This window comes from Vanellus vanellus (assembly GCF_965231255.1).
Source record: "Vanellus vanellus genome assembly, contig: HAP1_SCAFFOLD_1357, whole genome shotgun sequence".
Classification (NCBI taxonomy): Eukaryota; Metazoa; Chordata; class Aves; order Charadriiformes; family Charadriidae; genus Vanellus; species Vanellus vanellus.
The window spans coordinates 1-14,119 of NW_028127393.1; the positions used below are offsets into that span (position 1 = coordinate 1).

Below are 14,119 nucleotides of genomic sequence, written 5' to 3' on the forward strand. Positions count from 1 at the left end.
CCCCAGCAGGAAGGCCCCCATCAGCGGCGGGTCCCCCCCCAGCACCCCGCTGTCCAGGAAGGCGGGCACCCCCGTCGAAGGCGTAGGCGAAGCTGCCCTGGGGGGCACGGGGGGCTCGGGGGGGGGGCACGGCGGGGGGGGCACCCCGTCTGCACCCAGGACCCCCCCGTGCCCCCCCAACCCCCCTCACCGCGCACCCTATAGCTCCCCAGCCCCCCTCTTTGCTCCCTTGACCCCCCGTGCACCCCAGGACCCCTTCCTGACCCCCCGCCCCCCTCACCGTGCACCCCAGGACCCCCAGCCCCCCCCCGCGCCCCCCCAGCACCCCCTTACCATGCACCCCAGGACCCCCAGCCCCCCCCACACCCCCCCAGCACCCCCTTACCATGCACCCCAGGACCCCCAGCCCCCCCAGCACCCCCTTACCATGCACCCCAGGACCCCCAGCCCCCCCCGCACCCCCCCAGCACCCCCTTACCATGCACCCCAGGACCCCCAGCCCCCCCCCACACCCCCCCAGCACCCCTTACCATGCACCCCAGGACCCCCAGCCCCCCCCACGCCCCCCCAGCACCCCCTTACCATGCACCCCACGACTCCCGGCCCCCCCCCCGCCCCCCCAGCACCCCCTTACCATGCACTCCAGGACCCCCAGCCCCCCCCCTCACCCCCAGCACCCCCTTACCATGCACCCCACGACTCCCAGATCCCCCCCGCCCCCCCAGCACCCCCTTACCATGCACCCCAGGACCCCCAGCCCCCCCCCCACCCCCCCCAGCACCCCCTTACCATGCACCCACGACTCCCGGCCCCCCCCGCCCCCCCAGCACCCCCTTACCATGCACCCCAGGACCCCCAGCCCCCCCCACACCCCCCCAGCACCCCTTACCATGCACCCCAGGACCCCCCAGCCCCCCCCCCACCCCCCCAGCACCCCCTTACCATGCACCCCACGACTCCCGGCCCCCCCCCGCCCCCCAGCACCCCCTTACCATGCACTCCAGGACCCCCAGCCCCCCCCCTCACCCCCAGCACCCCCTTACCATGCACTCCAGGACCCCCAGCCCCCCCCCTCACCCCCAGCACCCCCTTACCATGCACCCCACGACTCCCAGATCCCCCCCGCCCCCCCAGCACCCCCTTACCATGCACCCCAGGACCCCCAGCCCCCCCCCGCCCCCCCTCACAGCACACCCCGCACCCCCCCAGCCCCCCGTCCCCCCTCACCGTGCAGGGCGCGGGGGGTCCCGGCTGCAGGCTGAGGCTGATGGGGGGGCAGGGCTCCCCGGGGGGGCAGGGCTCCAGCCCCCCCGTCACCGAGAGCACCCACACGCAGTACGAGAGCCCCCCCCCGCCCGCCATGGCCCCCCCGGCCAGCCGCGACCCCAGGGCCACTGGCGAGGAGAGGTTGGCCACCAGCGAGCGGCCACCGCACTCCCGGTAGCATGTGCCGCCGTCCCTGAGGGGACAAGAGGGGTGGTCAGGGGCCAGTGAATTGAGGCTGGGGGCTCATATAGGGGTCAGGGGCTAGCGGGGGGGTCTGGGGCCAGTGAATTGGGGCTGAGGGCTTGTATGGGGGATGCTGGGGGCTCGCATGGGGGGGCTGGGACCAGTCAATTGGGGCTGGGGGCTCGCAGGGGGGTCAGGGACCACTATAGGGGGGGTCTGGGGCTAGTGACTCAGGGCTGGGGGATCGCTGGGGGGTCGGAGGTCAGGGGCCACTACAGAGGGGCTGGGGGCTCACTGGGGGGTCAAGGGCTACTATGGGGGGGGTCTGGGGCCAGTGCCTCAGGGCTAGGGGCTTGCGGGGGGTCAAGGGGCCGCTCCAGGGGGGTCTGGGGCTACTGGGGGGGGTCTGGGGCCAGTGCCTCGGGGCGGGGGCTCGCACGGGGGTCCCATCCCCCCCTCACCGGGGGTCCCCGAAGTAGCCAGGGGCGCAGCGCTCGCAGTGGGGCCCCTCGGTGGGGGGGGTGCAGAAGCAGTGGCCCGTGTCCGGGTGGCAGTGGCCCCGCTCGGGCTGGCCGTGGCCATGGCACTGGCACTGCCGGCAGCCCCCCGGCCCCGTGGCGTCCCCGAAGCTGCCGGGGCGGCACAGCTGGCAGCGGTCCCCGTGCGTCCAGTCTGTGGGGACACAGCAGGCATGGGGACACGGGGGGACACGGGCACGCGGTGTGGGGACACGGGGACACAGGGACATGCTATGGGGACACGGGAACATGGCATTGGGATACGCCATGGGGAGACAAGGGACACAGTGTGGAGGACACAGCACAGGGACATGGTCACGTGGTGTGGGGACATGTGGGGACACAGTGGGGGGACAGAGGGACACACCATGGGCATAGGGAGGACGTGGCATGGGGACACGGGGGGACACAGCATGCGGACACGCCACGCAGAGACAGGGGACACGGCAGGACATGCTGTGGGGACGCAGGGGGCATGGCGTGGGGACAGAGGTGACGCAGTGTGGGGACACGGGCGACAGGCGATGGCGATGGGGACGTGGGTGACGCGGTGTGGGGACACAGGGGACAGGTGGTGGGGACACAGCGTGGGGACACGGGGGGGATGTGCTGGGGGGGACAGGCGATGGGGACGCGGGGACACTGACCCTGGCAGCGGTCGCAGTGGCCGGGCCCGGCGCTCTCGCAGGTGCTGTGGAAGTGACAGCCGCAGTCCACGGAGCAGAGCGCAGCCGCGTCCCCCGCGCTGTCCCCGGGGGTGTCCCCAGGGCCGTCCCCGCGGGCGGTGGCGTTGGCGGGCGGCGAGGTCCAGCCCAGGTGACAGACGCAGGTGTAGTTGGGGGCTCCGCTGCAGTAGCCGTGGCCGCAGTCGTCGTAGCACCTGGGGGCACGTGGGGGACACGTGGGGGACACGTGGGGACACCCACAGCAGCGCCCTGTCCCCACGCGTCCCCCCAGCGTCCCCATCCTGCGGGATGGTGTCCACAGTCCCCATGTCCCCCCGCCATCCCCATCTCATAGCATCCAAGTCCCACTGGCGTCACCGTCCACCCACGGTCCCCGTGTCCCCCCAGTGTCCCCATTTCCCCCGGTGTCCCCCTGATGTCCCTGTCCACCCACAGTCCCCATGCCCCCCCAGTGTCCCTGTGTCGCCCCACTGTCCCCATGGCTCCCCCATGTCCCCCCCAGTGTCCTCGTGCCCTCCCCGGTGTCCCCACGGCCTCCCCGTGTCCCCACGGCCCCCCCACTGTCCCCACGGCCCCCCGCCGTCCCCGGCTCACGTCCGGTTGCAGTGGGTGGTCCCGTCCCCGGCGTAGCCGCGGCGGCAGCGGCACTCGAAGGCCTGGGGGGTGTTGTGGCAGCGGGCGAAGGGGTGGCACGTCGCCATGCCCAGGCGGCACTCGTCCACGTCGGGACACTCGCCGTAGGACCAGGCGGCCGCTCGCCCGGGGGGCAGCCCCCCCGGCCCCCCCAGCGCCACCGAGCAGTTGGGGTAACCCCGCAGCCCCGAGAAGTCGCCCTCCAGGCAGCTGCGGGGACGAGGGGGGGCTCAGGGGGCGCCCCTCCGCGTCTCGGGCCCCCCGGCCGCCCCCCGCAGCCCCCCCCGCGCCCCCTCACCGTCCCAGCGTGGGGTTGTCGGCGTCCCCGCACCAGCCGCACTCCAGGTTGCGCAGACACTCTCCGCAGGCGGTGAAGCGGGAGCAGTCCAGGCACTGCGGCGCCGAGTGCACGCTGCGGGGCCCCCCGCGTCACCACCCCTGCGGCCCCCCGGGACGGCCCCAGGACCCCCCAGGATGTCCCTTGGACCCCCCGGACCCCTTCAAGACCCCCAGGACCCCCCCAGGACCTCCAGGCTGCCCCTGTGCCCCCCAGGACTCTCCGAGCCATGACCTGCGCCCCCGGGACGTCCCCCTGCTCCTCGGGACCCCCAGAATGTCCCCGGGACCCCCAGGACCCTCTAGGACACCCCTATTGCCCCCCAGGACCCCTCCAGGACCCCTCCAGCACACCTCTCTGCCCCCCAGGGCCCTCTAGGAACCCCCAGGACCCCTCTGGGATGCCCCCGTTCCCCTCAGAACCCCCCTAGGAACCCCAGGACCCCCCCGTGCCCCCGCAGCCCCCCGCGCTCACCTGTCGTACCAGCCCCGGCAGTCGCCGTAGGGGTACTTGGCCAAGTACGTGGCGAAGAAGAAGCAGCTGCGGGTGGACTGGCACCAGGCGCACTGGCTGGAGTTGGAGAGGCACTCGGAGCAGGAGCGCCGCCTGCGGGGGCACCGTCACAGCCCGCAGGGACCCCGGGACCCCCCGACCCCCTGTCCCACCAACACCGGCTGCAGAGGCTGGGGCGGGGCTGGGGGGCTCGCACCGCCCCTGCTTGCCAGACCCCCAAGCCCCCCGACCGCCCCAGACCCCCCCAGGACCCCCCTGGAGCCACCCCACCCCCCCCCGACCCCCCCAGCCCCCCGCGCTCACTGGCTGCAGAGGCTGGGGCAGTGCTGGGGGTCCCGCACCGCCCCCCCTTGCCGGCCGCGGCGGCTGCAGACGAAGTCGCCCTTTTTGCTGCTGTGGAACTGCCACTCGCAGAAGGGGTCCTGGGGGGGAGGGGAGGGGGGGCTGAGCACCCCGAAACACCCCCACTGCACCCCAACACCCCCCAAGCCCCTCTGCACCCCCAAACCTGTTCCCACACAAACCTCTCCCCAAACCCCCCTGCACCCCCAACCCCCCTCCCCAAACCCCTCTGCACCCCCAAACCTGTCCCCAACCCCCCCCAGCCCCCCAAGCCCCCTCGCCAGCCCCTCCGCACCCCCAACCGCCCTCCCCAAACCCCTCTGCACCCCCAAACCCCCCCGGCCTCCCAAGCCCCCTCCCCAAACCCCCCTGCACCCCCAACCCCCCTCCCCAAACCCCTCTGCACCCCCAAACCTGTCCCCAACCCCCCCCAGCCCCCCAAGCCCCCTCGCCAGCCCCTCCGCACCCCCAACCGCCCTCCCCAAACCCCTCTGCACCCCCAAACCCCCCCGGCCTCCCAAGCCCCCTCCCCAAACCCCCCTGCACCCCCAACCCCCCTCCTCAAACCCCTCTGCACCCCCAAACCTGTCCCCAACCCCCCCCAGCCCCCCAAGCCCCCTCGCCAGCCCCTCTGCACCCCCCAGACCCCCTTCCCAATCCCCCCTGGTACCCCAATCCCTCTCCCCAAACCCCTCTGCACCCCCAGTCCCACTCCCCACCCCCTCTGCACCCCCCACACCCGCCCCCGAGCTCCTCCCGGCCCCCCCAATCCCCCCCTGCACCCCCAGCCCCCCCGGCCCCCCCTCTCACGGCGGCGCAGGCCTGGCAGTCGCGGTGGTCCTCGCAGAGGGGGCAGCTGGAGGGGGTGAGCACCAGGCGGGGGCCGTCCCCCCCGCAGGGCCCCTCCGGGGGGCGCAGGCGGTCGTGGCAGGCGGCGCTGGGGGGGCACCAGCCGCAGCCCTGGTCGGCCAGGCAGGCCAGGCAGGAGGGGTACGCGGGGCAGCGCCCGGGGGGGCCGCGGAACGGCTCCAGGAAGAAGAAGGAGATCTCCTGGGGGGCACGGGGGGGAGATGGGGGGGGCCCGGAGAGGGTACACCCGGGGGGAGCCCCCGCCAGCACCCACAGCCGCATCGGGACCTGCAGGCCACCCCGGGGGACCCCCCGCACCGATTCTGCACCCCACAGGGACCCCCAGCCCAACCTGTGCCCCACTGGGACCCCCACCTGCACCCCACAGGGACCCCCACCCCACAGAAACTCCCCACCCCACCTGTGCCCCATAGGGACCCCCACCTGCATCCCATAGGGGCCCCCACCCTAATTCCCCACCCCACAGAGACCCCCACCCCGATTCTGTGCCCCACAACCCCGCCCCACGGCCCCCCCGGCCCCCCACTCACGCTGCCCCCCGGCACGCCGGTGCGGTCCCAGACGAGGGTGAGCTCGCTGCTCTGCCCGCTGCCGGAGCTGTTGAAGTGCCCCTCCACCTGCACCGCGTACTTGTTCCCCCGCTCGGGCGCCCCGAAGAGCCGCTCGGGCCGCGGGCGCTGCAGGGGACGCGTCTCCCGCTCCTGCTGCACCCACCAGCGCCCCACCTCCTCCTGGGAAAGGGCACCCCGAAATGTGGGGGGGACCCCAAATCGCCCCGAGCCCCGTTACCCCCCCTCTGCCTGAAGGAGGGGACCCCAAATCCCCCCTGGGCTCCCCACCAAATCCCAATACCCCTCCGCTCCCACTATGGGGACCCCGATCCCCCCCTGGATCCCCCTGGCACCCCAATACCCCCCTCCTCCCACAGTGGGGACCCCAAACCCCATTACACCCCCTCCTCCTCAAAGAGGGGACCCCATATTCTCCCTGGGTTCCCCTCCAAACCCCGTTAAACCCCTCCTCCTGCAAAGGGGGAAACCCCAACCCCCCCAGGACCCTCTCTGCCCCCCAGTACCGCTCCCCTCCCACTATGGGGAGCCCAATCCCCCACTGGACCGCCCTTGCACCCCGATACCCCCCTCCTGCCACAATGCCCCCCCCCTCAGCCCCCAATACCCCCCGACTCCCACAATGGGGACCCCCGACGCCCCCCGTCCCCCCGTTACCAGCTCGGGGGAGTTGGGGTGCCGCCCGAGGCGGGCGACGACGTAGAGGCGCTGGATGCGCGCCCAGACGCTGGGCCCGGGGCCGGGGGCCGGGGGGGGTCCCAGCAGTGGGTAGATGAAACCCCGATAGACGAGGGAGACGTCGGTGTCGCCGCTGGGGCTGAGCGTGATGGTGGTGCTGCGCACGATGGAGACCTGGGGGGCGGGGGGGGCTGAATGCCACTGGGGACCCCCCTGACGCCGGGGGACCCCGCAGAGGAGTGGGGGGGCGCAGGGGCACCCACCTTGTCGGGCTGGGAGTCGTTGCGGGGCTGTTGGTAGGTGACGAGGTGCAGACCCGGCAGGAAGTTATCGGTGCGGCACTGCGGCAGGGAGGTGACGAAGACGGGGCGCGGACCCCACCAGCCGTAGGTCCCCGAGATCTGCCCCACGCGGCACCGGCTCTGCTCTGGGACACACACACACACACAAAATGGATGGGGGGTGTCAGAGGGGCTGTGCTCCCTCCGCGGCGCCCCCTGTCCCCGCGCGGACCCCCACTCACCGGCCACGGGCATGCAGGTATCGTTCTGCACGCACCAGCCGAAGGGGCCGGGGGCGCGGGGGGGGCCCGTCCCGGCCCCCCCGAAGGCCAGGCAGGACTCGCAGTCCACCAGCAGACGGGCCAGACCCAGGCAGCCGGTGCTGGGGCACTGGGGGGGGACACGGGCCGGTAGGGACCCCCCGCGCCCCCAAACAGGGCTACGCAAGGGGCACAGACCTCCCGCGGTCCCATTCTGCACCCCCACCCCCCAAAATGGAGCCTGGGGACCAACCCCCCCCGGCTGACCCACCAGGGGGACCCCAACACTGCTGCCCCCCATTTCCCCGGGGGCCCCCGTTATCCATAACACCCCCAACTTCCCCAGGGGACCCATTACCCATGACCCCCTCCATCTCCCCGGGGCACCCCGTTATCTGTGACCCCCCCCACCTTTTCCCCAGGGCACCCCATTATCTGTGACCCCCCACCTTTTCCCCAGGGGACCCCGTTGTTATCCATGACCCCCCCCGTTTCCTCAGGAGACCCCATTATCCGTGACCCTCCCATCTCCCCAGGGCACCCCGTTATCTGTGACCCCCCCCACCTTTTCCCCAGGGGACCCAATTATCCGTGACCCCCCCATCTCCCCAGGGCACCCCGTTATCTGTGACCCCCCCCACCTTTTCCCCAGGGGACCCCGTTGTTATCCATGACCCCCCCCGTTTCCTCAGGAGACCCCATTATCCGTGACCCCCCCATCTTCCTGGGGCACCCCATTATCTGTGACCCCCCACCTTTTCCCCAGGGGACCCCGTTGTTATCCGTGACCCCCCCATCTCCCCGGGGCACCCCATTATCCGTGACCCCCCCATCTCCCCGGGGCACCCCATTATCCATGACCCCCCCATCTCCCCAGGGCCCCCAGTGTGCGGCCCCCCCTCACGTTGCTGGGGGGCGCAGGGCTCTGGCACCCCCCGAGGCACCACGTGCACTGGGGGTCCTTCGTGCACGTTCCCCTCTCAGCGTAGAGCGAGCAGTAGTCCAGGTGGTACTGGGGGGGGACAGCGGGATGGAGACCCCCGGCACTGGGCGGGGGGACACGGCTCCACAGCCCCCAGGCACCCCACCGCGAGGGGATGGAGGGGCCCGCGGACCTCCCACGCTGGAGATGGGACCCCGGGGGTGGGCTGGGGGCTGCAGGGACCCCCCCTAGATGGGCTCAGGGACCCCAGAAATGGACTGGGGACCCTGTGACATCCCCGGATGGGCTCAGGGTCCCCAGGGCTGGGCGGGGGGCTCCAGAGACACACCCCCCCCCGCTGGGTGCAGGGACCCCAGGGTGGGCTGGGGGGCTGCAGGGACCCCCCAGATGGGTGCAGGGACCCCGGGGGGGGGGGAGGGGCTCCAGGGACCCCCCAGATGGGCGCGGGGACCCCGGGGGGGTGGGGGGGCTGCAGGGACCCCCTGGATGGGTGCAGGGACCCCGGGGGGTGGGGGGCTGCAGGGACCCTCCAGATGGGCACAGGGACCCTGGGGGGGTGGGGGGCTGCAGGGACCCCCTGGATGGGTGCAGGGACCCCGGGGGGGGGGGGGGAGGGGCTCCAGGGACCTCCCAGATGGGCGCAGGGACCCCGGGAGGGGGGTGGGGAGCTCCAGGGACCCCCCAGATGGGCGTGGGGGAGGGCTCCAGGGACCACCCAGGTGGGCGCAGGGACCCGGGGGGGCACACACTCACGTTCTGGGCAGGCACTTGGAAGACGAAGGCGGGCACCTTGTAGGCCAGGAGGTCGCCCCGGGGGGTCCCGCTGAAGCCCCCCGCCACCAGCAGCACACTGCCCCGCAGCACCGCTGCCACGTGGGCGTAGCGGCCCTGCCCCGGGGACCCCTGCGAGCCCTGGTCTGGGGGGGCACAGCAGCATGGAGGGACCCCCAGAGCCCCCAGGGACCCCCAACCCAGAGGCACGTCAGCATCGTGGGACCCCAAAATCCCCCCAGGATCGCCTCAGACCCCCCAGTCTTGGGGCACATCAGCATCCCGGGACCCCCCAGGACCCTCAGGACCCCCAACCTGGGGGCACATCAGCATCCCGGGACCCCCCAGGACCCTCAGGACCCCCAACCTGGGGGCACATCAGCATCCCGGGACCCCCCAGGACCCTCAGGACCCCCAACCTGGGGGCACATCAGCATCCCGGGACCCCCCAGGACCCTCAGGACCCCCAACCTGGGGGCACATCAGCATCCCGGGACCCCCAGACCCCAACACCCCCGTGTCCCCTGTACCCCACACCAGACCTGCCCCGCTGTCCCCCCTGCCAGGGGACAGCCCCACGCCCCTTCCCTGCCATGGGGCAGCCCCACGTCACCCCCCACCACCCCCCGCCGTGGGGCAGCCCCCCTCACCGTGGGGCAGCCCGTGGGCCAGCTCGGCGCTGGGGACCCACTGGTGGCAGCCGAGGTGGTAGAAGAAGATCTCGTCCTCGTAGCACTTCTCCTCGTGGTAGTGGATGTGGACGTTCCCCCCTGCGGGGATGGGGGGGGTCAGCTCTTGGGGGGCCACCAGACCCCACCTTTGGGGGCCGGGGACCTCCCGGGGGGCAGCCAGTGGGGACCCCCTTCACTGCCTGCCACCACAGCGATGGGACGTGAAGGTCTGGGGGCTCCCCACCGCCCCCGAGGGGCTCTGAGGGGGGTCCAGGGGGGTCGGTGCTCACCGTAGACCACCATGTAGTCGCCGATGACGGTGGCGGTGTGGAAGGCGCGTTCGCGGGGGCCGCGGGCCCCGTCCCGAGAGCGCAGCGTCGTCCAGTGCCGCAGGTCCACGTGGAAGAGGTCGGTGGTGTTCACACGCATGCTGAACCTGGGGGGGCACGGGGACCGTGTCGGGGGGACAGTGCCAGGGATCATGGGGGACGTGGGGACAGGATGGGACACGGGGACGTGGGGCTGGATGGGATGTGGGGCAGAGGCATCCCTAGGACACCCCCCCCCAGCCACCCCAGTGCCCCCTGGCCTGCCCCAGGACCCCCCATGGCCCCCCAAGGCCCCCCATGGCCCCCAAAGTCCCCTTGGAGCCCCCCAGCAGTGCCCCATGGCCCCCTGTGCCCCCCCAGCCGCCTGTGCTACCCCCACGGTGCCCCATAGCCCCCCATGGCCCCCTACAGCACCCTATGGCCCCCAGCCCCCCCCACTGTCCCCCTCGACCCCTACCGTGCGGTGGAGGGCCGGTGCCCCCCGTAGACGAGGAGGGTGCGGGAGGGGGGGTGGAAGACCATGGAGTGGCCGGCGGCAGCGGGGGGCTTCCCCCCCCAGGGGGTGACACTCTCCCAGCGCCCCGAGGGCAGGTGGCAGCGGAGCAGCTGCGACGAGAAGGTGTCCTCGGCCGTGCGCCCTGGGGGGGACACCCCGTCACGGCCCCCGCGACCCCCCCAGGGACAGGGGGCACCCCAGCCCCACAGACCCCAGAGTCATGGGGGTCCACAGACGCCCCCCAACCCCACAGCCATAGGGCTCCCAGCCTCACAGCACCCCACGTGCTGACCCACAGACCCTATAGACAGGAGAGACCCCCATATCCTGCGCCACAGACCCCACAGCCCCCCCAACCCCACAGGAATAGGTGACCGCAGCCCCCCAGCCATAGGGCTCCCAGCCCCACAGCACCCCACGTGCTGACCCACAGACCCTACAGACAGGAGAACCCCACACCCAGCCCCACAGACCCCAGAGCCCCCCCAGACATAGGGGACCCCAGCCCCACCGCCCCCCCAAAGGCACCCCAGCCCCATAGCTCCCAGACACCCCGGCCATAGGGTCCCCAGCCCCACAGCCCCCCGGCACCACCCACCTCCGAAGACGTAGAGCCAGTCGTCCACCAGCGCGGCGGCGTGCGCGGCCAGCCCGGGGGGCCGGGTGCCGTTCTGGGGGAGCAGCTCGCGCCAGCCCCCCCGCAGCGGGTCGAAGAGCCAGACGTCGTTGGCCAGCGCCCCCCCCGCCAGCTCGCCCCCGCTCAGCACCAGCGCCTCGCGCCAGCAGACGGCCACGTGCGAGTGCCGGGGGGCCTGCGGGGACGCGTCAGTGAGGGGGGACGGGGACCCCCGGCCTGGGGGGGACACACGGGGACACACACACACGCACCGGGGAGGGGGTCAGCTCCAGCCGGGACCAGCGGTTGGTGGTGAAGTTGTAAACCACCAGGTCGCCCAGTGCCCTGTTGAGGTCCAGACCTGGGGGGAAACAGGGGGACACCCCCCGGTCACCTCTGCAGCCCCCACACACCCTCCAGCCGCACCCCTGCGCCACAGCCCCCCCCCCCTCCCCCGCACACCTCCCCCTACACAGCCCCACAGCCCTCCCCACGGCCCCTGACAGCTTCCCCAGCCCGGGACCACCCCCCATAGTCCATAACCCCCCCATCGCCCTCTGCAGCCCCCCCCAGACCCCCATATCCCCCCTGTAGCCCTCCACAGCCCCCCAGGATCCCTCATCTCCCCCTAAAACCCTCTGTACGCCCCCCAGGGTGCCTTATTCCCCCCTACAGCCCTCTTTACCCCCCCCAAGATCCCTTATCCTCCCCTCTAGCCTTCTACAGCCCCCCCCGGATACCATATCCCCCCCTGTAGTCCTCTAGATCCCCCCAGGGCCCCATATCCCCCCCCAGAGCCTCCCCAGTATCCCCCACCCCCCCTACAGCCCCCCCCAGTACCCTGCACCCCCCCGCTCACCCCCGAAGATGTAGAGCCCCCCACTGCGGGGCAGGACGGCACCGGCGGCGGCAGTGCGGGGGGGAAAGTGGGGGTCCCCCTCGCTGACGTTGTACCAGCGGCCGCCCCCTCGGTTCTCCCCCAGCGCCAGGTCGCACGCGCGCCCCACCACCCCCGGCCAGCACTCGCAGCGTCCCGTGGCCTGGGGATGGGGGGGGCATCAGGGGGGGACGGGGCTCCCCCCATGGCACCCCAAAACTTAGGGGTGCCCCAAACCCATCCCGGGGGTTGGGGGGGGCACAGGAGGTCTGGGGGTCCCCTAACTCCACCTCCAGCACGGCTGGGGGTCTCCCTGGGGGGGTGGGGGTCCCCCAGCCCCACAGATTCAGGGGTCCCATATCCCCATCCCCACAGATTTAGGGGGCCTCCAGCCCCACAGATTCAGGAGTCCCCCAGAGCCAGGCCCCTAGGTTCAAGGTCCCACATCCCCACAGATTTGGGGGTCCCGTAGCCCCTCAAATTCAGGGATCCCCCAGCACCATCCCCCCAGGTTCTGGGTCCCCCAGCCCTGTGTATTTGGGGGTCCCTCGTGCCCATCCCCATAGATTCGGGGTCCCCACCTGGTTGCAGGCACCGCCGTGGGGCTGGCAGTAGGTCTCGCAGTGGGGCTGGGCGCAGTCGGGGCCCCCCCAGCCGGGCTGGCAGTGGCAGAGCCCCTGTGGGTCGCAGCCCCCCCGGCCCGAGCAGCCGCGGGGGCAGAGGGACACGCGGAAGGTGGCATTGAACCCCAACAGGTTGTAGTTGGCGTCGCTGAAGAGGTGCAGCAGCATCTGGGGGGCAGGGTGTCAGGGTGCCCCACGCCTGCCCCACAGCACCCCCTGCACCCCATGCCTGCCCCACAGCTCCCCCCTGTGCCCCACAGCTGCCCCACGGCACCCCCCAGCACACCACAGCTACCCCACACACACACTCTGCTCCCTCCTGCACCCCATAGCTGCCCCCAGCCCCCCCAAACCCCATGACCACCCTATAGCCTCCCCCCACACCCCAAAGCTGCCCCACAGCCTCTCCCTGCACCCCCCAGAGGCCCCCCATACCTATAACTACCCTTTGCACCCCACAACCACCGTATAGTCTCCTCCTGCACCCCCCAGCCGCCCCCCCCCGCACCCCCAGCTCCCCACCTTGCCCGAGGTGGCCTCCAGGGGGGGGGGCAGGGTGCTGCCGCTGAGGCTGGCGAGGAGGGGGCTGCGGGGGGAGTCCCCGTCGTAGACGAAGAGGTAATCGTAGGTGCACTCCGTGTCCATGAAGGTGAAGGTCAGCAGCACCCGGTGCCGCGGGCTGGGGGCTGGAGGGGCACAGGGCGTCGAGGGGGGGCAAACCCTGGGGACACAGGGGGGCAGCATGGCCCCACGGCGCCCGATTCCCCCCGGGGGATGTGGGGTGCCCCAAACCATGGGAGGCCCAGCTCAGCCCCCTCGCCCCCCAAACCGCACGGATGCGATGCTGCCCCCCACCCCCCAAACCACGGGGACAGAGGGTGGGGGGGGCAGTGGGACTCTGGGGGGACCGGGAGGATTTGGGGTGTCCCCGGGATACTGGGGGGGACTTAGAGGGAGACTGAGGGGGGCCTCAGGGGTGTCGCGGGGGTCTTTGGGGGAGATATGGGAATATTGGGGGGGGCCAAGGGAGTCTGGGGGGGCTATAGAGATATTGGGGGGGGACCAAGGAGGTCTGGGGGGGCTCGGGGGAGGGCTGTAGGGATACTGGGGGGCAAGGGAGTCTGGGGACCCTATAGGGATACTGGGGGGGCGCAGGGGGTCTGGGAAGCCCCGGGGGGGGGTGAGGGATGCCGGGGGGGGGTTGGGGCGCCCCCGGGGTCCCCCAGCTCCTCACCTTCCACCAGCCACTCGCAGTTGCCGTTGACGGAGTAGTTGCCGGGGCCGTCGGTGACGAAGCCCTGGTGGCCCCGCAGCACCCGCCGCTGGCCCTTGCAGTCGCCCCCGCCGGCCCCGCGCAGCCCGCTCAGCGCCAGCGCCAGCGCCAGCAGCGCCGGGGGGGCCGCCATGGGGCAGCCCCACACCGCCTGCGGGGAGGGCTGAGACGGGGGGGCCCGCAGGCGCTGGTGGGGGGCCCCGACCCGCAGGGACCCCCCGCGAGAACCTCCAGCCCCACAGAGGACTTATGGGGAGCCCCGGCCCTACAGAGACCCCCAGCCCCACACGGACCCCCCCTCAGCCCCGCAGGGACCCCACAAGGACCCCACAACCCCACAGAGACCCTCAGCCTCACAGAGACCCCCCTCAGCCCCACGGAGAC

The 14,119-nt window shown here is 72.6% G+C and overlaps 1 protein-coding gene across 1 annotated transcript; it reads right to left on the bottom strand.

Moving 5' to 3' along the window:
- Positions 1–15: 15 nt before the first annotated feature.
- MEGF8 (multiple EGF like domains 8) lies at positions 16–13,868 on the bottom strand (the record flags this gene model as incomplete). Its single annotated transcript, XM_082501082.1, has 24 exons — positions 16–97; positions 1,228–1,459; positions 1,911–2,121; positions 2,615–2,847; positions 3,248–3,496; positions 3,585–3,698; positions 4,098–4,229; positions 4,440–4,558; positions 5,289–5,528; positions 5,879–6,079; positions 6,575–6,769; positions 6,859–7,022; positions 7,119–7,266; positions 8,041–8,148; positions 8,833–8,996; positions 9,501–9,620; positions 9,812–9,957; positions 10,308–10,488; positions 10,945–11,158; positions 11,235–11,323; positions 11,822–12,002; positions 12,421–12,630; positions 12,985–13,148; positions 13,697–13,868. Coding segments are annotated over 24 exons (4,069 nt in total), but the record flags the coding sequence as incomplete, so codon positions are not given.
- Between the last annotated feature and the right edge of the window lie 251 nt (positions 13,869–14,119).